Source organism: Vulpes lagopus, chromosome 13, assembly GCF_018345385.1.
Source record: "Vulpes lagopus strain Blue_001 chromosome 13, ASM1834538v1, whole genome shotgun sequence".
NCBI classification, from domain to species: domain Eukaryota; kingdom Metazoa; phylum Chordata; class Mammalia; order Carnivora; family Canidae; genus Vulpes; species Vulpes lagopus.
This window is the reverse complement of record NC_054836.1, coordinates 53,972,458-53,998,164: the sequence shown is the minus strand read 5'-3', so window position 1 is coordinate 53,998,164 and position 25,707 is coordinate 53,972,458. Positions and strand designations below refer to the sequence as shown.

The 25,707-nt window shown below is 39.8% G+C and overlaps 1 protein-coding gene across 2 annotated transcripts in view; it reads right to left on the bottom strand.

Annotated features, from left to right (window-relative positions):
* Window positions 1–3,449: 3,449 nt before the first annotated feature.
* Window positions 3,450–25,707, bottom strand: part of MDFIC (MyoD family inhibitor domain containing) — an 86,725-nt gene continuing 64,467 nt past the window's right edge. For both annotated transcript variants that reach the window (XM_041727751.1, XM_041727750.1), the window contains exon 5: window positions 3,450–6,077. In XM_041727751.1, the coding sequence (XP_041583685.1) occupies window positions 5,830–6,077 (248 nt within the window). In that variant the 3' untranslated portion in view covers window positions 3,450–5,829. The remainder of the gene's footprint in view (window positions 6,078–25,707) is intronic.

Below are 25,707 nucleotides of genomic sequence, written 5' to 3'. Positions count from 1 at the left end.
ACAGACACAGAGACTTACTGATACTGTCATAAGCAAACTGATTTATGAAATAGTTATTCTAAGTAGTTTTACAAATAAAACCATATCCACAAAGTAACCTGGATCCACTGCGAATTATTCGTAGAAATAAGTAAGCAAAGACAGTCCTAATTTTAGTAAATATTGATAGAGCAAAACAATCCAAAGTATATATAACAATCACATTTCTAGTGAAAATGTGTGTAAGTAGGTTTATTTTGAAAGGAAAAGTCCTACTCCCAGTGTCATAACCAATTAAATTCTCCAGGTAATGACCCCATTTGCATAGTGAGCGGAACCCACAAGTGGGAATTTTAATGGGCACACCACCTGAGTACAGTAATTGAGAGTGACACAACTTGAACTAGTTTTGTGCTTACCCCACTGAAAATTCTACTCATATTATTTTTAATGTCAAGCTACAAGTCAAATTTCAAGATGATGGATTTGTTCTTTTTTAAGCACTGAGTTTGAGTAAAAGAAATGCTTTAATTCTGTTATGCATTGCATATCTTTGCTTTAACTAATCTGTAGTTCTGATTCTCGCCCTTGCTTCATTTTCTTCAGTGATTGGAATTTAATTTTATTCATTAATTTGTGAATAATTAGATAAAAAAAAATAATGTCCTCAGCAGCCAAATTGCTTTTGGATTGCAATTTAATGTACTTTTACCAGAATATGTATTCTCGTTAAGCTGGCATAATAGTTTACTAAAATGTAATTGTGTAAATATGCCCAATTATTCTTTCTGATGATCTAAGGAAATCGAATCGAATATGTATTCGGATCTCCCTCCTCCTCCGCCTCAACGCCAGTAAAACGCCCTTCCTGCAGAGCTGATCACAGATGCCTTGTCATCTGAAGGTGTTACTTTTAAAAGATGTTCTCCTTATCTCTCAGGCACTATTCATGTCCTTGAAAGAATTGTGCATTCTGATTGAGGGATCCTATGACGTCCACGTTAAATCATCTAATAAAGGTGATCTCAAGACTCAGAGAGTCAGACACACATGATGAACTGTGCTTTCTAGGTTTTGAGATGACATGTTAAAACTTCTTTTGTTTCACTCGAAGATTGCTTGAGATCCTAACTATTTGTAGGTGTTTGACACCACTCCGCCACACGTGTAATTGGCATAGCATCCAGCAGACAGGCTCTGTACATCTTTACGCTGCAACCTACCAAGTTAAGAAATGTATTGGTTCAATATAAAACAGCAGGCTGTTTTTAGACATAGTTACTAGTGCACAAGCTTTAATATGGCTTGGCTTCATCCTATAATGAGATCTTTTGGTTCCCTGCTCAACAGGCTTTATTCCTTTGCAAAAGGCTATGAACTATGTCAAGTGGATCAGCTGCTTTTGTACACCCTCTTTCTTGGCTTTGGAACGTAATTCTTTTGCTTCTACCCCTTTATGCATCAGACAGAACTTAAGAACCTTTTCAATTTTTCAAGCTAAACTTAGAATTTGTTTGAATTTGCTTTTTACGATTTTCCTAATAATTACCTTCTCTACTGAACCTCACACAAAGACCTGCCTGGAAGCGAGCACCTGATTGCAAAGCCATACTTTGTCTTTAACGCGCGTTAGCCATACCCCGTGGCGGGAACGTGTCAAAGGATGGCCATGGAGCGTGATTTCTTCCCGGCCACCCCACAGCCGAACGCAGCCCCGAGGTGAGGGACGGGGGGCACAAGTAACAGACAAACAATGGAACCAGACCTCGTAGCCAGCGCTCAGGCGAGGCCAGGGAAGTCCTTGTGTTGACGTCGGGCAGCTTCGGAGCTGTCGGTGTGGCCCCTGCGGACACTGTCACACTGGTGTCCCGGTTTGGGGAGGAACGGGCTGGTGCAGTCCCTGCCTCCGAGAGAGCCTGCCTTCGGGCTGGGCTGGGCTCGGCTGGGGCTGCGCTCCGAAGCCTTTGCACCCGGCTGGCTCCTGGCTTCGTGAGAACGTGATCGTGGCGTTTGGATTCACGGCGCTGTGAGGCAGAGGGAGCAGTTACTGTTGGGAATTTGGGGATGTGCAAATACTGGGTGGATTTAGTCACCACGGGTCGTTTTTGCAAAAACCACCCTCCGCTGTAGGGCTGCATCGTGACATTACCCCGTCTACACACACACACACACACACACACACACACACACACACTCTCTCTCTCTCTCTCTCTCTCTCTCTCTCTCTCTCCCAGAGAATCTCGAATATTAAATAAGCAAATACTAGCAGTTTTCTCATGAGAGGTGCCGAACTTCTGCCCTAGGTCGCAGCTCCCTGAGGGTCCTGACTCCACTGGGTTACCTGGAGAAAACAGGCACTGGAAATTTATTGGTTATAGTGGGGCACGGAGATGAAAGTTGTTCAAGGGACTGACTGCCTTGTAAAAACAAAACAAAACTCTTCATCAAAAAACGTAAACAGCAAGTGTGGACCGAACCCTATTAATATATAAACCAGTATTTAAAACAAAAATGGTAGGCTTTCCTACGTTAGTGTAAAGGGAAAAGAAAAATGGATACTATAGTATTTGATGAAATTTTATCTTGCCTGTCAGATTAGATGTGATAAACCTACAGGCCTACAAATCACGAGTAATTGGAAAGGGCATTAAGGTCTTGAATAATTTGAAAAATAATCTCATTAATAAATAAACTTATTCATTAGGTGGTTGGCTAAACCCAAGCACTTAAACTGAGAAGGCAAGCCACAGACTCGGGACTCCAGTCTTATTTATGTTAGGCGGTGACTTTGACATTTATAACATTAGAATCTAGGGCACTGATAGAGTTTGTATGGATAAAGGGTGGAAAGTTATTACGTAAGGTTGCCTTGGTTACTCTTGAAGTGTTCAGAGATATCCTGATGACTTTAGGTGAGGAAAAAGGATATAGTTGATAGACTAAAAGAATACAGACATAAAATTATATTCCTAAACAAAAACCTTCTAACTAAAATGTCTTTTAGGGTGGGTGGGGGGTTAAATACTAACTATAAAACGTCACCTACTACTCAAAGATGGTACCACTAAAAACCCTAGATGAAAATACTTCTGATGATTTAACTTTGGGTGAAATTCATTACATCTAATACCTGATTTCATAGATGGTGTGTGTGTGTGTGTGTGTGTTTTATCTCAGTGTATATATTAAAAACAAAATTACCTTTGTTTCCATTTATTTACTTTGGAATTATCTCCTAATTTCTAAAAACCATTTACCTAAGACTATGTTTTAAAATCATATATTAACTATGATTTGCAGTATAAACGGATCTGAATCTTTCAGAGTTCATTTACAGGCATGAGTCATGTGATTTGCATAAGGAAATGAGGAAATCTTCAGGAAGGGAAGTAACAAGATGAAAGCCTCGAGTTTTAAATTATGGTCAGATTCATTCAAATATCAATACAGTAATTAGGTAGAAAATATGCTAAAGCACAATAGAGAATTTTTTTTTATTTCAAAATAATGTATTCAGGATAATACAGGTCCAGTTTAAAAATATTAAAGGTTAGGTTTCCACATTTAAAAAGAGACCAAATCTGTAACTGTAAACTAGAGCACTTAGTCATGATGGCCATGTAATTCAACAAAACATTTTACATACAGAAATTCTAACATACACTGAAACTATTTTCACATTTTCCTACTTTGGTTCTTTTTTTAAAAAATCATACAAGATACTTTATGGAATGACTAGAGTAGACGACAGAAAAAGTACTGTGAATATAAATATGAAAAGAAATTCTATCCACCAATATTCTCTGTTACGAAGAAACATTACTTTAAAAGTGCTAATATTTTCACTGCAAATAGTGGCAGACAAATCACTTTGCTGAAAAATCTCGCGAGATAAAAAGTGACATTTTAACAATTCCAGGTCATCAGAAGGCTTTATATGTCAATACACAGATGATACTCTTATATCCTAACAGATACGTATAAGTTAACTTTGGGTATACGTAAATATTCAGATTCTGATTACTATGAAATAGTACAAAGATATTCTTATAACTAATGTAACAAAAGGCATTCTTTAGACAAGAGAGAGACAGCGGTTTCCTATAATTCTATTTAAACCTGACAATTTAAAGGGTGCTTGTACACACACGCACACAGCACCAAAAAGGGGATGCAGGAGTTTGCCTTTTTTTTTTTTCTTTTTTCTTGAAGTCCTTTAAGTAATGACAGGATTAGAAGCTAGGTTTTATCTCAAAGGAGAAACCGTAAGTGACATTCCTATGCTTTGGGTTAAAAACCTTAAAAGGCTAGGTTTGCTGAGGGCTTCCTAAAAAGATGCAAGTGTTTTCACTATCAATTTGAATTTCAGCTGAAGACCTGAAGTAACTATTAATCCAAAAGTATACTTCCAGAATTTCTACAAATTTCTACAATTTCTACATTAAATCAAACCAAATTACAATTTTGGGAAGACCAGACTTAGGAAAGCACATGGTATGGAAACAGACTCCAGCTTTCCTTTGCGCTATGCCTTGCTAACTATATACTTAATCTCGTACTCGACTTATTTTCTTTACGCCTGCAGCATCTTTATAACCTGCCATGTTGGTTTCGTTTAATATAAAGTCGCAATACTGAAATCTGGTCACAGTGGTGGATGTCGTTTCCCACTGCATTTGAAAGAATGGTTTACATTTAAGACGGGTGGTGTTTATAAAACATTGGCTACGAAACAAACAACCTCCCTCTCCAAAAAGACTTAGAGCTCCAAAAAAAAAAAAAAAAAAAAAAAAAAAACAAAACACAGAACCAAAATGCTTTTGAATAAATCAAAATATTGGGATTTTAATATTTAAAAAAATCATCTAATTTAAATGCATTTATCAAAAGTATTCCAAATTCTTTATAAAATAGAGCTATTTTATTAATAAAGCATTAGGTTCTTATCAAAAACTTTATCATAACATTAAATGTGTAAAAAGCTGCATATTAATTTAAATTTTATAGTATTTAAAAAACTATATTCCTGCAATTAAAAAAAAAATACATACTTAAGGCATTTTTCTTTTAACTGCTTAAGGGTTCCCCACCTAAAACTCGGTCCTAAATCTAATTCATCCAAAAGGCCTCAAATGCCACCTTCTCCATGAAGCCTTGTGCATATTCCAGTTGACAAGAGTTATTACTTTCTGTGTGTTCCTAGAGCCTGGTCCTTCTCACATAATGCTCACTTCAGTGTGCCTTGACGAGGGTTTGTCCGTGACAGGTCTCTTTCCTCTGCTAAACTGAATACCCCTCTGGATAGGAGTTCAATGGCAGGCCATTAACACACGGTAGGTGCTCAATGTCTGTTGAACAAGCGGAGAAAGTGAGAACCCAGGATGGAGTTGAAACTGGGTCCCCAACTACGGTGCAGAGTTGTTTCCCAAAGTTCACTTTAAAGGAAGGGATGCTTCCTTTGAACCATGAAGAGATAAACATCAAAAATAAATTGTCTGGTTTAAATACCCACAGAGAAATAATACATTTGGAGCAAGAGGCTCCTAAGAATGGTTAAAAGAGACAAATATGCATAACAAGGAGGAGACATTTAGCATATATATATATTTTTTTGGTCAAAATGTCCCTCAGTCATTGTAACCTATTAAGTTTAAAAGTAGTTAAAATTTTCACATATTAAACCATGTAGTTTTGGTTAGAGAGAAAAGGCTTTCGGAGATTACTTAAAATAATGAGTTAACAGTGCAAATACTGGGTTGCTTCATGAGTATCTTACCATGTGTTTTTCTGCGCCTTTGAAAGAAAAATTCTTAAAACGCTCCAGTTTTAACACAAACATAAGATAAATACCTATGAAGGAAAACAAATTCCACAGCATTCCATACAGATTTCCAAACAGTCCGATGATTCACAACAAGCATCCATGATGCCACAATCCATGTCACATGGGCAGTTACAGTCATCCCCCATTTCGTCTCCACAGCAACAGCAGCAGGCTTCTGAGGTGCAGATGCCACAGGAAGCTTGGCCCAGGACAATATTGCAGAGGGTGAGGAATTCACAGAACAAGCAGGCCAGGATACAGTGGACACAGCAATCTTCGTTTTCAATTGGGAAGAGACCACATAGTGAGAAAAAAAAAAAATGAACACAAACATAAATCATCAGTGGACTGAATTAATAAGAATTGATCAAAATAGGTAATCCAGAACCCCACGACCTGCAGTCTTAGAAGTCTTTCTGTGAGCTGGGTGCTCACAAATCAACTTAAATTTTAGAAGAGCAATCTTTAGAAGTCGATACTGCATTCAGGAAAAAGAAGAAACCAAAAAGGTGGTGGTTGTGTGCACAGGCGTGTACGCGTGGCTTAGATTTTACTTCATTCTCACATACTGTGCGGTGGTCTTAGTCGAGATTCCACTTCTCTGCACCTCTCTCCCATCTTCACTATATCCTACTGCTCTCTACAAGACAGGCTAAACACCTTCCGTGACGTTAAAGTCCTTTAGAAATAGAAATTGGACTGCTCCACCCACCGGCTCCAAAATTGGAAGAAAAAAATATTTAGTATGATATATTCAGTCTGTTATGCAGCTGTTCCAGGATTACATCATCATCGTGATTTGTAAGGTAATTGTTTTAAAGATAGTTATAAAAAGCTAGATTTATTATCGTATGAAGACAATAGAGTTTAACTGCCAGCAGCCGGTTCTCTTGAATGTGCCTTCAAACAAATACTCGTATTAACTAGTTCTAAGGCTTCTGACCTTAACTTTCTACTTCACTAGGGAATGCTTACATTTCAAGGCCAAAAGGGGATTCTACAAAAGCTCACTTGAAATTGAAGAACCTTGAACTGAGTATTCTTAAAGCCCTAAGAATATTCTTGAACATAAGATTCTTTCTGTATTATAAAACACATCCTACACAGAGCTACCTGTAATGGCTCTACCAATTTTAAAGGGGGGAAAGAATGGGCATCCCACCCAGCCGTAGAAGTAGAGGGTTACATCTTTGAAGCCTCCTCTGGTCCCTTCCTACATAGAGTTTCCTCATCAAGAGGTCATCAATGTCTTGGATTTTGACTGAACCTTTTCCCTGGCTTTTTTCACTGTACTTTTCACAACAGTAATGTGGAAACATCCCTCCGTAACCTATCAGAAAGGTAAAAGGGTACTTTATGAATTCCTGTGAGTAGCATTTTTTTGCTCAACACTGTTTATTTCCCCTCAGTGATTCATGTCGCTGTTGTTCACTTATTTTCCAGGTGTAGCGTATCCCAATTAACTATGCCATAATTTATTTATCCACACTATTTGTGAACGTATCTGTCATTTCCAGTGTTTTTTGCTATCCCAAACAGTACTGTCTGGAACAGTTTTGTGCCACTGTCCTAGAGCACACATGCTATGTCACTAGCAGAACTGGAGGCTCACAAAGATAGGCAAACTTGTTTCCAAAGCACTTGCTCCAAAATTTACTCCCCCCAACCAAGTTTGAGAATGTCAATATCCACATCCTCATCAATCATGGAGACTGTCCTACTTCATATATGCCAGTTAGGTGAGTGTGAAAGGGGCATCTCATGGTGGTTTTACTTTGCATTTACCTCCTCACTAGTAAGTTTAGATGTCTTTTCATGTTTCTTCTTCTTTGAAACAGGTGTTCAGGGCATTCATGTTTCCCTCTCATTTTTCTAATTAAGTTGTGCTTTTTTTTTTCTTACTGATTTGTAGAAGTTCTTCATCTATTCAAGATACCAGTCCTTTCTCAAAAATGACTCTGTTCTCAATATGTGGCTTTTCTTAGGTTAAAATAAAATAAGAGACAGATGAGTTAATTTTTAGACCCTGAGAGCTTAAAGTAATAAAGAGAAATCTAAATCAAATCTTGTAGTTAGCTAGAGGTACGGGACTGATTACATGGCTGAGGAGGCATTAACAAGATTTGGTAGCAGAAAGAAATACAAAGTTTTAATGTCTGATTCAAAAGAAGGGAGCCCAGCCATGCTTATACACAGAAAGGAAGAAGAAACAAAGAATCGGGAGGGGACAGACTGAATGTGATTTTAGTTAAGAAGTCAACAGCCCTCAGGAGAAAGAGGGACGGGAGTGACGTTCCAGACTAAATAGCTCATTGCCCCTCGGAGGACCTATCTATTCATTGGAGAATTAAAATCTCTTCCAGATTTTAAACAATGACAGCCGTCATACAGAAATGAGCAGCCATACATCCAGAGTAGTCCGTCCAAACTCCTACTTTGAGCCAACAAGAGTCACAGATTAAGTCCATTAAATCTATTTTTAGTAAACAAAATGAGAAAGACAGGCTCGCTGTCAGTAGATCAAACACTGCCTAAAGCCTATCTTCTTTAACAAAACAGTGATTTCTGTAACTAATAGGTATGCGTGGTTGGTTTTTTCATAGAATGGAAAGCCTAGTGTTAATGAAGTAAAATTATTTATTGCCTGTTTTCAGAACGGAGAATATGTTTTCATTGCTTTCATTTTTTAAACACTATTTTAGATACATACTTTGTACTAAACTCTGTTTACGGCTCTTTCCAAATATCAATTCACTTAATTCTAATAATCTCAAGAAGCAGTACTGGTATTTATCCTTGTTTCTACCAATATAGACTTAGAGAAATTTTAGAAAATGTGCCCAAAGTGGTAGAGGCCAATAGCAGAGTCAGACTGAGAACCCGTGCCATTCACCTGGATTGGCCATGCTCTAACCTGGCGTGCGGCGCTGACTGTGGGGTGGAGCCCTCGGTTCATCTTCCTTGGGAGAATGATCAGCTATAAATCCAAAACTTTCTGATTTGTTTTGATCTTTTAGCCTTGACTCGTGTTCCCTTCTCTTTTAAAGATGATTCTGAATTTCACTTTTAATAAAGGGTTGACAGTAAAGGTTAACCCTCAACAAGTAAGAGCAAAGTTTGAGTGGAGAACTGATAAACTGCCAGTTACATTGTGGAAATAGAAGGTGGTAGGCAGCCAAGAGAGGTGGTGTCTCAAAAGAAACAAATCTGTAAATTTAAAACATGAAAATTAAGGTCCACAAATCTATGAATAAAAGCTGTAAATTCGGGATCCCTGGATGGCGCAGTGGTTTGGCGCCTGCCTTTGGCCCAGGGCGCGGTTCTGGAGACCCGGGATCGAATCCCACATTGGGCTCCTTGGTGCATGGAGCCTGCTTCTCCCTCTGCCTATGTCTCTGCCTCTCTCTCTCTCTCTCTGTGGCTATCATAAAAAAAAAAAAAAAAAAAAAAAAAAAAAGCTGTAAATTCTGACATGGTAATGACACAGGTCTCAAAAGAGTAAGGTCTTTATGTAAATACTAAAACTTACCAAAAAAAAAAAAAAAAAGACATCCTCTTAAAACACAGGTTCTACATAATTTACTAGAAAACCACTACTCTGAAAAACCAATCTATTTGTGGCACCTAAAAACCACAAACCAAAATGCATTTGAGAGATTACAGTGATATTAAACGAGGTGCATCTACAGAGACCTCGACCACAGACACGGTCATTATCTGCACTTCTTAAGTAAGAACTACCTGGGCAGTGACAACAACAAAAAGATCCCTAAATTTTACCAAATCAACTTGTTTTACTTTTTGGTTGTGTTCTGGAAAGAGCAGTTTGATCCAACTGTAACCTGGGGTGGTGAAAAGAGGAAAGTAAGGCGGGAGAGTGGACAGCTGCTATCACTGTCACCCCCACCACCTCCAGGGGAATTAACAATCATAAACAGCGTTACGATGTTGGTTTTATTTGAAGCAAAGAGAGGATTACAGGTATTAGCAAACTAAGAAGGCTAAAGAAGAGGAGTCCTCGGCATCAACGTAGCTCGCAGTCAGAAATAATTCTTTTTCCCCCTGTTCTTGAGGGTTTTTTTTTCCCCCATTTTTACAGTTTTATTCAGTCATATTTGCAGTTTGGGCCAAGAGTATTTAACCTCTGAGAAGCCAACTAGGTTCTGGGAAGGATGCCTGTCCAAACTGGGCCAAGCAAGGATTGCGCAATTCAGCGTACTACCCAGAGGGCACTGACAGCTACTGTAAATTGAGGGAAACAAAGGGACATATAGCAGCCAAGTACCTTCCCAGAAAGCCTGAGCACAAAGTTTCATGAAAAGAAACCAAAACTGTTATGAGTGACTGACGACAGCAAACCCAAACAGAATGTTCAGAGTCCTAGGCCAGGTCATCGCTGTTAGACCCGGGCAGCTGGTCTACTGCAAGCAGCCAGCCGCCCCCTGCCGTGAGGGGACACCTGACACCTGCATCACCAGCACCCTGGATGACTGGTGGAGTCAGCTGTGACTGCTTCAGGGGGCGTGGTTCTGTCGGAAAGGAGACCCTGAGATCATTTTGGTAAGAACACATTCAGGTCCTAATGAAACAATCCCAAACTGACCTAATCCGGTGTGGCCCCAAATGCTAAGAAAATACAAGGGCAGAAGTTACAGTGAACAGAACCCTGACTAAGCCATCAGAAAACCATCTGCGTGGTGAACCCAGCTCTAATCTGAAGGAGTCTCTTACAGTTCTTTAGCTTGCTTTTTTTTTTTAAGTTGTGATATGACAGGTGCTCTGAATTTCTTGGAACACAGACCCCACGCAGCAGAGTACCAGGAAGCGCAGAGCAGCGAATTCTGAGAACCACCCCCAAACCGTGTGTGTGTGTGTGTGTGTGTGTGTGTGCGTGTGCGCGCGCGCGCGCACAGATGTGCATGTGTTTTATCTCCTCTGATCTCTAATTCCGTTTCCTAGGCCTGAAATGCTTGAAACTCCTTTCTTAATCGGGGCCGCCAACAAGTAACCTGGGCACAGAGTGGAAGAGGTTTGTCATCGTTGTGAACAGGCCGACAGCGCGCCAAAAAGCACTGGCAGATAAAAACACGAGCAGCCAATTATGTGTAATTAGTAATTTAGGCAACTGCCCGGAGATCAAACCTGACTTTACAGCCGAAGCTACAGGGAAGCCACAGGTGTCCGCCTGTCTTGGGCGGCGCAGGCTCCCATCTGCCCGTGGGGGTGCAGCGGGGCTGGCTGTGCAGAGGATGCCTCACGGGTGGAGGCTCGCTTCTTCCCAGACGCGCCTGTGCTGCCACTGTGGTTTCTCGACGCCAAATCACAAAAGCAGGCTGCAAGTGGGTTTTAGGAATCCTGAATCGCCGCCAGGACAGCTAAGTGTCTGGCCTCGGTGCCGAGGCAGCTGGGACGGCTGAGACACAGACCCCTCCAGGGAGCTCTGCTCCTCAGGTGTTCGCAGGGGCAGGAGACTCAGGGACACGGCAGCTCGGCTCCAGGCCGGCCTGGCCTCGGGCCCCGCGGTGACCCGCCGCCTGCACGCGCGGCCCGGGCAGACCTCCTCCACAGAACCCTCTGGAACGCTGCTGTCCCCGGGAGGCCGTGCATCGTAGCCAGAACACGGCCAACACTTTCCTAGTAGGGAAGAAAGTGAGTTAGGGCAGGAGGTGAAAGGAAGAGAAGAGCCGTATTTTCCACTTGACTACGAAGAAGAGCACACGCAGGAGAACTGCACAATTATCTTCACTATTGGCTTCCCCCCAGCAGACCCGAGGGGACCCTGGGAGAAGACGAAGACTGTTGTCCCACACCCCACAGGGGGGCTCCTGGAGTGTCCTCCCGCGTCCACGTGCTGGGGCCACCCCTGCACCTAGGGGAGGCGCGCCTGCCGTCTAAAGGGCCGTGGTGGGCGGCGCACGGTGCTCGCTTCTCTCCTCTCTCCTGCTGCCTGCCCCATGGTTGATTCGCTGAATATTCCAAACTCTGAGAGGTCGGATCCAGGGACGGTTACTCACGACTTAGGTCTAGCACGGAGTCACGGAGTCCGGGAGCGAGGCCTGTGCACCACAGCACCTTTCCTTGGTCCTCAGGAGCCGTACAAAGAACTCGGAGTAAAGGCTCAGTTGGCAGAGGGGCTCACTTAAAACGCTCACGTGTGTACTTAGCGTGTGAGCCAACAGCAGGGTAAAGGAAAACAAAAAAAAGGGGGGGGATGCGAGTAACATTTTCCATTAATTTACCAAATCTCTCTACTGTGTTAAGATAACAAATTGGTAGCTGGTACTAACACTACTGTCCTCAGAGGGGCACGGTGAGGACTGAAAGGGACAATGCCCATAAAGTGCCCACGGAGGGATTTCGTGTGGGAGTACTTATTAAATATGACTGTGATAGTAACGAAGATAATGGAAGAGGATTTATTCTAGGGAGGCCACGCCTCTTTACCTACCAATATATATAATTTTTAATTTTATTTATTCATGAGAGACACACAGAGAGGCAGACACACAGGTAGAGGGAGGAGCAGGCTCCCTGTGGGGAGCCCGATGTGGGACTCGATCCTGGGACTCTCGGATCACGCCCTGAGCCAAAGGCAGACCCTCCACTGCTGAGCCACCCAGGTGTCCCTCTACCAATATTTCTTTCACGCTGCTCATGATCCCAAAATTGGGCTGCTCCATTTTAACCAAAGGAGGTTTATAAAAGGCTCAGTTTACAGTTGAAACACTTGGAGGGACCCAAAATGGCAATGCTAAGAGACAACCTGCAGAAGAATGAAGCAGGCAGAAATCTGTCCAGAAAGAATTAGTAAATCTTGTGTTTGGCTGCAGCGGAAGACTTAAAATAATAATCTTTTCAATATTTAAATTACATCCATTTGTTTCTCAGGAAGCTAGAAGGCATAAGCAGAGAACGGCTATACTTTACCTGAACTGATTCACTGCTGACTTTATTCAATGGGCCGGTTGGAATATCTCTAATCCAAAAGGTTTACTTAATAATAATAAAAAAAAAAATTAACTTCTGGGATAACAAAATCCACTTTAGATCTTAGAAGCATTTTCCTAGAGAGACTATGTCTAACGGTCTGCTGAAATTGGTCACAATGCCATCTGTGGCTAGGAAAAAATATATTCTTTCATTAACACTAGGATTTACATTCTTAAAATTATACAAAAACGATCTAAGAAATCTCTCCCAAAACCTTAATATTTTTTCCCATTTTCACAACTGTGCTTGTCTAAATACTGTGCAAAAGTACATTAAGAATCAGCTTTTTTTTTTTTTTAAAGCCAAATAGTGTTCACTGGGGTGACACTGCAAAAGGTCGTGGTGGTGATGATGGTGATGGTAAAATGACACCTTTGCCATATCAGATGCTTTTTATGAATTTGTTTATGGAGATATAATTAACATGTAACATTAGTTTCAGGTGTACAACATGACTCAACATATTCACACTGAAATGATCACTGCAATATGTCTCGTTTACTATCTGTCATCATAGTCCCCCCCCCCACCCCGCTTTGGAGAACGTCTAAGATCTATTCTTAGCCACTTTCAAATATGCAATGTGTTAATTATAATCACCATGCTGAACACTACATCCCCATGACTTATTTATTTTATAACTGGATGTTTGTTGCTTTTGAACTCCTTCATCCATATTACCCAGCCCCACCCCCAAACCCTCACCGTCTCAGGCCGCCACCTACCTAATCTGTTCTTTATACCTCTGAGCTCATATTTTTTTGGTTTTTAGATGCCACATATAAGTATGATCCTAGGGTATTTATCTTTCTTTGACTTCTACATTTAGCATAATGTCCTCAAGGTCCATCATGTTCCAAAGGCAAGATGTCCCGCTTTTTTCCTTTAATGGCTGAATAATGTTCAATTGTGTATATACAAACACACACAAATATATATACATCTATATATATAAAATATATACATATTATATATTATGTAATTTACATATATATTGATCAAACCATTTATATTCAATCATCCATTAAGAGTTTCCATATCTTGGACTATTATAAATTTGGAGTATTATAAATTATTATAAATAATGCTCCAGTGAACATGGGAGTGGATATGTCTTTTTGAATTAGTTTTTTCATTTCTTTTGGATAAATAGCCAGAACTAGAATTACTGAGTCATATAGCAGTTTCATTTTTAATTTTTGAGCAACCTCCATACTGTTTTCAATAGTAGCTAAACTAATTTACATTCCCACCAACAGTGTGCAAGGGATCTCTTTTCTCCACAACCTCAACAGCACTTGTTATTTCGTGTCTTGTTATTAGCCAATCTGACAAGTGTGAGGTGGTATTTCATTGGGGTGTTGATTTGCATCTCCCTGACGATTTGATGATTAGTGATCCTGAGCACCTTTTCATGGACATGTTGGCCATCTGTATATCATCTTTGGAAAAATATATATTGAGATTTGCACATTTTAAATTAGATTATTTATTTTGCTATTGAGTTGTATGAATTCTCTCTACATTTTGGATATTAACCCCCTATTAGGTTTTACAAATATCTTCTCCCATTCCATAGCTTGTGATTTTGCTTTCTTGATGGATCCCTCTGCTGTGCAGAAGCCTTTCATTTTTTATTTTTAAAATTTTATTATTTGTCTAATATTTATTTATGCATGAGAGGCACAGGTAGAGAGAGAAGCAGGCTCCCTGTGGGGAGCCCGATTCGGAACTTGATCCCGGGACTCCAGGATCACACCCTGAGCTGAAGGCAGACGCTCAACCAATGAGCCACCCAGGCGTTCCTGCAGAAGCCTTTTAGCTTGACATGGTCACCCTTGTTTATTCTAGGTTTGCTTTTGGTATCAAGTCTAAAAAATCACCACCCAATTACAAGTCAAGGAATAGCTTACTACTGCTTGTATTTTCTTCTGGGTGTTTGATGGTTTCAGGTCTTACAGTCTTCAGTCTATTCTGAGTTAACTTTTGTGAATGGTATAAAATAGTGGTCCAGGTTCCTCCTTCTGCATGTGGCTGTCTAGTTTTCCCGGCACCATTTACTAAAGAGACTTTTACTCATTGCATATTCTTGGCTCACTGTCAAAAATTAACTGACCATATATGCATGGGTTTATCTCCGGGGCCTCTATTCTGTTCCACTGATCTGTGTTTTTGTTTTTATGCCAGTATCACCATGCTTTGATTACTACCGCTTTTATAATATAGATAAAATGAGACAGCGTGAGGCTTTCGGCTTTGTCATTCTTTCTGAAGACTGAGTTGGCTATTCAGGGTCTTTTGTAATTCCAAACAAACTTTAGGACTGTTTGTTCTGTTTCTCTAATGCCCCTGCCATTGTGATAGGGATTTCTCTGAACCTGTAGGTTGTTCGGGGTAGCACGGACATTCTTACAATATCCTGCCAGTGCATGAGTGCAGGATATTTTCATACATATTTGTGTCGTCTTTAGTTTCTTTCACGAATGTTGGTAGTTCTCAGGGTACATGACTTTTACCTCCTGGGTTAAATTTATTCCTGGGTATTTTACTCTTCGATGCAAATGTAAATGAGCCTGTTTTCTTAATTTCTCTTTCTGGTATTCTATTAGTATATAGAAATGCCACAGATTTTTCATACTGATTTTGGATCCTGCAACTTCACTGAATTGATTGATTAGGTCTAAGAGGTTTTTTTTTTTTTAATAGGAGTCCTTAGGGTTTTCTATACGTATCATGTAATAGTTTGACTTCTTTCTCTCCAATGTATATGTCTTCGATTTCTTTTTCTTGCCTAATTGCTCTGGTCAGAATTTCTAAACTATGTGGAGTAACAGTGGTAAGAGTGGGCATCCTTGTCTTACTCCTGATCTTAGAGGAAAAGCTTTCAAGCTTTTCACCGTTGATTATGCTAGCTGTGGGTTGGTCATATATGGCTTTTGTTACACTGAGATACATTCCTTTTGTACATAGTTATGGAGACTTTTAATCATACATTCATATGTTGAATTTTGTTTTTTTCTGCATCTATTGATCATGTAATTTTTATCTTTCATTTTATTAACATGGTATATACACTGATTTGCAGATATTGAACCATTTTTGCATCCCTGGAATAAATCCTATCTGATCATAATGTATGATCTTTTAAATGTATTGTTGAATTTGGGTTGCTAATATTTTGTTGAGGATATTTGCATGCATGTTCATCAAGGATTCTGGCTTGTAATTTTTTTTTTCTTCTCTTGCAGCATCGTGGTGTCATTTTTGTATCAGGGTATTGCTAGTCTTATAAAATTAGTCTGGAAGTATTTCCTCCTCTTCTCTGTTTCTGGAAGAGTTTGAGAAGGCTTAGTCTTACTTTGAATGTTTGGTAAAATTGACCAGTGAAGCCATCTGGTCCTGACTTGTTTTTTGGGGGAATTTTGATTACTGATTCAATCTTCTTATTAGTAATCAGTCTGTTCATAATTTCTATTTTATTATGATTCACTCTTGGTAGGTTTGTGTTTCTGGGAATCATCTACTCTTCTAGGTTGAATAACTGGTTGGAATATAATTGTTCATAGTACTCTCTTAAAATCTTTTGTATTTCTGTGAGAACATTTGTAATGTCTCCTCTTCCATCTATGATTCTGAGTCTTTTTTTTTTTGTTTGTTTGTTTTGGTGAATTTAAAGGTTCACCAATTTTGCATCTCTTTTCAAAGAACCAGCTCTTGGTTTCATTGATCATTTCTATTACCTTTTAGGCCTCTATTTCATTTACTTCCCCATAATCTTTGCTGCTTCTTCCTTCTACCAACTTTGGTCTTCATTTGTTTTCTAATGCCTTGAGGTATAAATTTAGGTTGGGATTTTTCTTGTTTCTTGAGGTAGGCATTTATCGTTATGAACTTCCCTTGTAGAACTGCTTTTGCTGCATCCATTATTTTTGTTATGTTGTAGTTCTATTTCATGGTCTCAGGGCATTTTTTGATTTGTCCTTTGACCCACTGATTGTTCAGTAGACTGTTTAATTTCCACATAATTGTTAATTTTCCATTTTTCTTGTAACTGATTTCTAATTTCATACCACTGTGGCTGGAAAAGATGCTTAATAGGATTTCAATCTTCTTGAATTGATTTAGACTTACTCTGTGGCCTAACATACTCATTCCATGTAAAGAATGTGTATTGTTACTTTTGGGTATAATGTTCTGTGTGTATCTGTTAAATCCATCTGGTCTAATGAGCTGCTTAAGGACAATGTTTCCCTACTGATTTTCTATCTGGATGATCTATCTATTGATGAAAGTGGGGTATTAAAATCCTCTACTATATTACTGTTTTTCTTTTTGGGTCTGTAAGTATTTCCTTTACATATTTAAGTGTTCCTCCGTGGGTAGTTAAATATTTAAAATCTTATATCCTTTTGTTGGATTGACCCCTTTTGTCAGTATATGATTATCTTGTCTCTTTTTATAGTAACTCATTCATTCATTCATTGATGTTAATTATTCATGAGACACACACACAGGAGAGAGAAAGAGAGAGAGAGAGAGAGAGAGAGGGAGAGAGAGAGACAGGCAGAGAGAGCAGCAGACTCCCTGTAGGGAGCCTGATGTGGGACTCGATCCCAGGAACACAATCTGAGCCAAAGGCAGACACTCAACCACTGAGCCACCCAGGCTTCCCTTACAGTCCTTATTTTAAAGTCTATTTTGTCTGATCTAAATATAGCTACTCTTTCTTCTGGTTTCAATTTGCATGGAAGATCTTTTATTAAACATCCCTTCATTTTCAGTCTGTGTGACTATACATCTGAAATGGGTCTACTGTAACACATAGATGAGTCTTGTGTTTTCATCCAACACTTTTAAGGAAAGAATTTAGTCCATTTACATTTAAGTAATGTACTTACTGATATTTGTATTTTTCCCCGTTTTGTAGTTCTTCTGTTTCTTCCTTTCACTTGCTCTCTTCCTTTGTAACCTATGATTTTCCTGTATGAATGTGGTATGCTAAGATTGATTTCTCTTTTTCATATTTTGTGTATCTTCTATAGGTTTTTGCTTTGTAGTTATCAACAGGTTTAAATACAATGACACTTCTAACAGTCTATCTTAAGTTTATAACTCGTTTTAATGCATTCTAAAGCTCTACATTTTTACTTTCTCCCTCTTTTTATCTTAAGTACTTATTGTAGTTTTATTTTTATTACTTTTCTCTTTTAACTTTCATACTACCTTTATAAGTGATTAATCTGCCACGTTTACAAAATTATCCTGAGTTTTACTATACTTTCATATGTGTTCCTGTACTAACTAGTGCCCTAGTACTAACTAGTGCCCTTTCCCTTCAGCTTAAACATTACTGTTCAGTGGGCTTAACTCTTTTCTTTCTGGAAAATGCTTTCTCTCTCCTGAAATCCAGAACTTGGTTGTGCATTTTTTTCTTTCAGCACTTGAAATTTATCATGCCACTCCCTCTGTCCCACAAGGTTCTACTGAAAAAATCTGAGGATACTCTCTAGGGGTTCCCTTGTATATATGTTGTTTTTTCTCTTGCTGCTTTTAAGATTCTCTCCTTCTGTTTAACTTTTGACATATTAATTATAATGTATCTTGGTATGACTTGGGTTCATATTTGGAAATCTCTCAGCCCTCTATATCTGGATGTCTGTTTTCTCCAGCAGGTTGGGAAAATGCTCAGCCATTACTTTCTCAAATAACTTTTCTGCCCCTTCTCTCTGTGATCCCTTCAATGTGAATGCTGGCCCACTTGATGTTGTCACATAACTCCCTTAAGCTATCTTAACTTCTCCATTCTTTTTTTCTTTCTGCTGCTCTGATGAGGTGAGTTCCACTGCTGTTTTGAGTTCACTGATCCTTTCTTCTGCTTCATATAGTCTGCTGTTGAATCCTTCTATTATAATTTTTTTTTGCTCTGTGACTTCCATTGGGTAATTTCTTACATTTCCATCTCTTTAAGTTCTCACTGTGTTCACTCCTTTCAAGTTTGATGAACATCTTTAAAATCATTATTTTGAACTCATTGTTAGATAAACTGCTTACCTCCACTTAATTAAGAACTTTTTCTTAGGCTTTGTCTTGTTCTTTTAAAACCTAGTCCTCTCTTTATTCATTCTTCTTGACTTTCTCTGTTGGCTTCTGTGCATTAGATAAAACAGCCACCTTGCCCATTGTGAAGAAGCACAGTGGCTTTGTGTAGCAGATGAATCTTACCATTCAATCCTATCCTAGCTCTTGGTTGTATCTCAAACCTTTGTGATTGTCCAATAGCCTACTTTATTTTTAGTGGCTCCCAGTGGTTGAGAGTGTGTAAAACTTATCAATGTTCTTCTACAAGGAAAGGATCTCAGTCAGCACCTAGATTCAAACTGTTTGGAAGACAGACCCTGCCCGACCCCTCAGCCCCTGCAGCGATAGCTTTTAAAGTATGCAAAAATACTTGCATAGTCTTGTAGGAACTACAAGTATGAATCCCACTGGCTTCCAAGGCTTAGGCAATCTAGAGGTGTCTACTGGGTGACAGTTAAAAAATTAGGGCAGCAGATGGATATACAAGTTCCTTTAGGAAGATGCTAGTATCCAGAGCAAGGTAGGAGGAGAGCTTAAAGAAAGCATCCATAGGTCCGTGGCTCTGGAATGCTTATTGTTAGGCTCCTAGATATATGCCCCACCTGAAGCCTGCCCAAAGTCAAAGCTCATGTTAAGCAAACAGGCCTCTCTCACAGAAACACTAGGGGGATGTTTCAGTCTTCTATCTGTGCAATGCCCTAGGCAGCTGGCCCAGAACAGTCCCTCCTGTGTTAGTCTGTGGGACCCAGGACTGCTGGGTCCACCAAGCAGTCCACCAAGACTTGGGCACCAGACACCTGTTCTAAGCTCATCTTCTCCCAAAGACACTGGTATTCTAGACAACAAAGATAGGGCCCCCATTCTGAGGTCTCTGGAGAGGATTGCAGTGTCTTAGCAGGAGGGAGGCAGAGGGAAAGCAACCTCCCTAAGATGGTAGCTGCCAGCCTATTAGTTACCTGTCAGTTCTCAGACTATCCTTCCAGGCCCCTAGATGTGTGTTAAATTAGATGCCTGCCCCTAATACTGACACTTTATTTAAAGAGTATTTACTTATCTTCAGCTCTAGGCACCTCTAGCTGCCTCTATACTGGGCCATAGGGCATGTGGGTCCGAGAGCACAAGCCCCTTACTAGCCTTTCCTCAGTTTAACAGTCTTTTTTGGGTCTTGGGGATGCAAGTCCATTGGCTTAAAACTAGATGTTTGGGGGCTCATCTATTAGACGCAGCCGTAAAGGTTAGGGTGCCAAAGGTGGGGTTCAAACCCTTCGCTCTTCACGGAGAAGCTCCAGGTTTTGAGTTTCCTTCTATTTGTGTGTCACTGCACCGAGGTCAGCTTTACAACAAGACTGCATCTCAGCCACTCCTGCGTGCTTTGGATGTGGGTTTTTTTCTTTGCCATATGTGAAAGATTCACACAGCTAGTTTCTAGGTTCTCTCAGGAGAAATGGTTCCATATGTAGCTGTAGATTTGGGGTGTCACTGAGAGGAGGTGAGTTCAGAATCGTACATTGACATCTTGAACAAGAACTCCCTATATCAGATGCTTAGTCACACATTATTAGAATATTACTGAACCCCACAGGATTGCCCAGGTTACCTGTAACCCAAGATCTTGTGGGAACACACACACACAAAAAAGAGAAGCTGACCGTGTTCACAGGGCTGGCATCAGGCACCCTAATTCTCCAGGCGCTTGCATCTCTGCAATCCAAAGAGCTGAGAGGCCCTGGTAGTTACTGCATACTACTGGTGGCAGGACTGCATCTCCAGCAGGGGGGATAGGCCTCCCACAGGCAAGAATAGCCTTGCCTTGAGAAGGCCCAGGATGTGCTCCCCAGTCCTGATAGAAGAGCCAGGCCCCAACCAAAGAGGCACAGCAGTCTGACAGACATTCCAAGCAGATGAAGAAGAACAAGCTGAGTGAAATGAGACACCAAAGCACATTTCAAAGCAGTGCACAGGAGGTAAATCCTGTTATTTATGGAATTAATTTGTGAATCAATGATGGCATTGTTACTCTTTCCACATCCCTCCCTCTCCACCCATGTTATCTATTAATACCATTTGGTTTTGAGTTTTTTTTTTTTTTTTTTATGGCCTCGGATGAACAGGACAGCATGACATTGAAATTATAAGGTATAAATACCTCCACCTTAATTTAGTGTACAAACAATTCTGGAGCCAAGAAAATCCATGAACATGTTGTTTGCAAGTAGTCTAATACTGACAAACCTGTTTTCTCATCCAATAAAGATCCTGTAGCCTTGTTATTTTAAATTGTAGAAAAGAAGATAAAAAATAAAAATCCTCTTAATTAGCTGCCTCTCGATGCTCTGTACTTCATCTGGGCCACCCCCAACTGAGGTTTTCCTGAGTCACAGCTCATTACCTACTGTGGCCATTCAGGCCAGTGAATACCAAAGAAATGCCACAACTGTCTGTGGTGGTTGTCTGTCTGTTTGGTTTTGGTGAGGCTTCTAGCAACAAGGAAATGGCATTCTTGGAGGCACAAAAACCTATTTTCTAAGTCTTGACTCTGTCACTTACTGGCCAAATGACCTTCAACAAATCATTTCACTCAGTATCTATATGCATATAATGAAGAAAATTATCTCCAAATTCTTTCCAGACACTAAGTTTCTATGAAAATCTAGCTCAAGGTCTTTTCTTGGCACGGAACAGAGCCATTACATGGCTTTACACAATATTCAAAGTATAATGGAAAGTTAATTAATGCTGAATATGTGTTGATCCCAAGTTGGCTAAGCCCCAGGAGCAGATGGTCTGATGGCATGTGTTAGGTGAAGAGAAAGTAAAGGTGGTTCCAGGTAGTCGGGAGGTTATTCAAAGGCACACAGGCAAGAACATGCTAGTTTTAGAGATGCAAGTAGCTCAATATTATTGGGGCAGGGAAAACCAAGGAGAAAGCTTTCAATTTTCCATTTTCAAAAGGAGGAGATAGTAGCAGCACCAGTGGTACCAATATGGTGTCAGGGGGACTGATAAAGTGACTTTGAGGAATATAATAGAGGTGGTCGGATCAACAGGAGTTGATAAGACCATGGATGAGGCACTGATGGGAAGACTCGAGTCAGGTATGACTCCCTGGTTTCTGGAGCCACTTACTAAGAAATATAGGAAGAAAAATAGTGTGCCTTAAAATAGTTTGGGAAGGCACCGGGGTGGCTCAGTCAGTTAAGCATCTGACTCTTGACCTCGGCTCTTGTCTTCATCTGAGGGTTGTTAGTTCAAGGCCCCATCCTGGGCTCCAAGCTGGGCGTAGAACCTACTCCTACTTAAAGGAATCTACTTAAAATAATCATAATACTTTAAATGTAAGACATGGTAAATCTGTCAAATGGAAATGTTCAAGAGGTGGCCGGAGCCACTGGCCTAGAGCTTGAGAGAGAGAGAGGTCCAGGCTAGGGCATCCCAGGTAGCTGAAATTCTTATAATGAATAACAATATTAAGGCGTCCAGGGAGAAAGTAATGAGCAAAGGAAAAGGGGACAAACAACACTTGAGAAAAGGACTGAGGAGAAGTGACGACTTACCAAGGGCGTAAAAACTCCAAGGAAGGGGGGTGCCATGGAAATAGGAAAGAAAAAGATTTCAAGGAGATTGTGTCAAATACTACGCTGAGCCGGAGAAATTTCAGTGATGTGATAGGGATGAAAGTGAATAGCAGTGGGAAGAGGAGTAATTGAAAAATGAAGTAGAGCCTGCACATGCAGATATCCTTTTAAGAAATCTGTGCAGGGAAAGCGTCTTCTCCCTATGGAGAGTGAGGGAAAATTTCTGCGAGTTTCATTTAAAGAGAGTGGTGACAAAAGAGAAGAGCCATGGTGCAAAATGGAGAGCGCAGGTCTGCTTGTCTGCATCCTTCACTGCCATGTCCGGTCCCCAAAAGGGGTGCCTGCCCCAGAAAAAGCTTAATAATGACTTGATGAATGAATGACGGACATACTAGGGGTTTGCTAAGGGATTCTGAAAATCCAGCTGAGACCCAAGACCACACATGGGTCATGATGGTGATTTATAGGGAGGGTGAGGTTTCCTCAGTAGTGCTCAACTACCTTGGCACAGAGAGGAGTTGCAAAGACAGTTCAGACTGTGGTTCTGAAAGGCAGGGATGCCAGAAGGACAGGGTCTCATCAAGGGATCCAAGCATCAAGAAGGAAGACACTCTATGGAAGGCCAGACAGATACAATGGGTTCAACCAGGCTTCAAGAGCCAGTATGCTCCTACTCCTTTCTGGGTAGAAGTATAATTTTTAAAAAGTAATAGAATAATCAAAAGCACTAGGGTTAAAAATAAAATGGGACTGCTCTACAGACTCGGGTACACAGGCCTGGGCACAGGCAGATCCTTCAATACCTGTTGACTTCCTGAAATTCATTTGTACGGCCTGAGGCGGAGATTACTTTTGGTTTTTACTTCATCTTCTCCTGTCACTCCAGAGAACATATTTTCCAGGAGACATCTACCACCGATGTTGAAAAGTTCTTTCTAAAACAACTCCTCTTCTGTCATTCCAAAATGCAATTTCTGCATCCCTCGCTGAGCATAATTATTAGAAAAAAAAATAAACTTCAGCTTCTAGTGTCAACTTTAAATTATGTTATGTTATGGGGATATTATTCCCCAAGAGGTCCAGTTCTTCCAGTTTGATTTCCCAAGAGAATTCAGAGTAGAGATTTAGGCAGGTTTAGTATGTCTTTGGAAAACTAGTATATCAATCCATTTTGCTCTTTTCTTTCAATTATCTTCATATTTCCCTGCAATTCCTGGATTTCTTAATCTTTTGAGGAGACAACTACTATTTATTTGTATGAATATTTACCCTCTCAAAAGAAGGAATATCATGAATTTCCCTGAGCAAACTGTTTTCTCATTCAATTTTACGCTGCCTGCCTCCTCTACCTGCCTGACACCATGTCCACCACTTTCTATTTTCTCTTCTACCAGGGTCCTGTGCTGGGAAGAGGGCCTGAGGTCACAGTATGTTATATATCAATTAAAATCCTTTCGAAAGATTGGCCTGAGACCCCACAAACAAAATTTTCACCAGGTTGTTGACTTTTGATGTATTTCCTGTTTTTTCCTGTACTTATTTATGGAGAGTTAAATAAAGACTACCCAAATTGTGGCATGCAAAACCACAGAAATCATTTTCTCCATGGCTCTGTATCCTGATATTGCTGACTAGGGTGTGGTTAAAAAATAATTTTACAAAAGTACGCATGAAAATGTAAACATGAGAACAACGGTTACTTGGGAATTTACTATGTGACATAGTTTTTAAGGTGGAAATTTACGCTTATTTCAATTTCATAGGAGCCGAAAAAGAAAGGTATTAAAAAAATCTGTGTTTTTGCATTATGAAAACTGCACACGGAAATATAAGGTTATAAAGAATGCTTAGGATGTAGCAAAGCAGGGTAGAGCCTGGTATTGGTTGTTTTGTGTGTTGTGGACAAAATATTTTTAAAAGTGTAAAATAAACATGATTTCAAAGGAAACCAAAATTGTTAAAATGTTAAAACTTGACATAGAATAAAAATAGGTGCTTCTTCTAACACATCAACTACCATAATTTTACAGTAGTGGTTAGCATAAATAGTATTTCTGCAAGAATGGTAATAGGATATGAAAATATCAGCGACAAAGTCAGAGATTTATTATTTCCATTTCTAATTTATGGAAAGCTAGATTTCAAGTATAGAAGTTAACGAAAATAATTTTTTTTTCCTCTCCCAAAGTCATGGACCTCTCCCAAAGCTAAGAACTCCTCAACTGGAGAATTGTAAGTGGATATTTCTAAAAAGCTTCCTAGTGTATTCAACTTAAACTTTATGAGAAAAAAATTTTACCTTGCAAGAAGTTTTCAGAAATAAGCCAAACTTTTACCATCAGCTCCCCTCTATCCTATTTTATACTATACTGAGAATTATACAAAAAAACTGTACTAGTTGAACACTATACATTACTAAATTAGTGCAAACATTTCTAAGAGAAATTATACACATTTCTTCTACATTACTTCAATTAGTTTTAAAAATCACATTCTCAAATGACCCTGCCTCACTCCAAACACTGCAGCAACTATGTATTCTGAAAGACATAAACTCCAATACCACGAGAGCCTAATTCAACCTTGAACAAGAAATCATTGTTTAAAAAATTTGGGGTCTTGGCTTAAAAGATATAGCCCTGAAAATCTCCATGTACCCATACTCACAAACATACAAGCTAAGAATAAACCTATTAGAAAATAATATTAAAACATCACTACTGAAAATGTCATGAATCACTGCCATTTGGGTTCCTCTAAATTGCAATAAACTGTTCAATGAAATAATGCAAAACTTCTGAGTCAGAAGGGAGAGAAAGTGAGAAGATGAGACAAAGGGGCGGTGGTGATGAGGATAGGCAGATGGACAGATACATAGAAGGTAACTTTGGAGTAACAACCAAAATGAGCCAAAACTCTGCTTGCAGGCTAGATCTGCAAAGAGAGAAGCTTCTCTAGGGACAAAACAGACCTATTCCTGGAGATGAAGGACACCCTTTTGTTCTTGTTCCTTCGGAATCTTTTTTTAACCTGTTCCAAATTAATTTCACCCCAATACTACAATTCCCTATTCTTAAACATTTTTGGGCGTATTTAAGCAAGTGAGACAATAGATCTTTTGATTATACAGGGATGATGGTGGGGGCACACAAAGAAAAGAACTAAAAGAACAGAATAAAACATGGGGCAAAAAAAACCTTGGGAAATTTATGAAGGCACCAAGACAAAAAATACACGGTAGAGTATCATCAAAAACGGTTT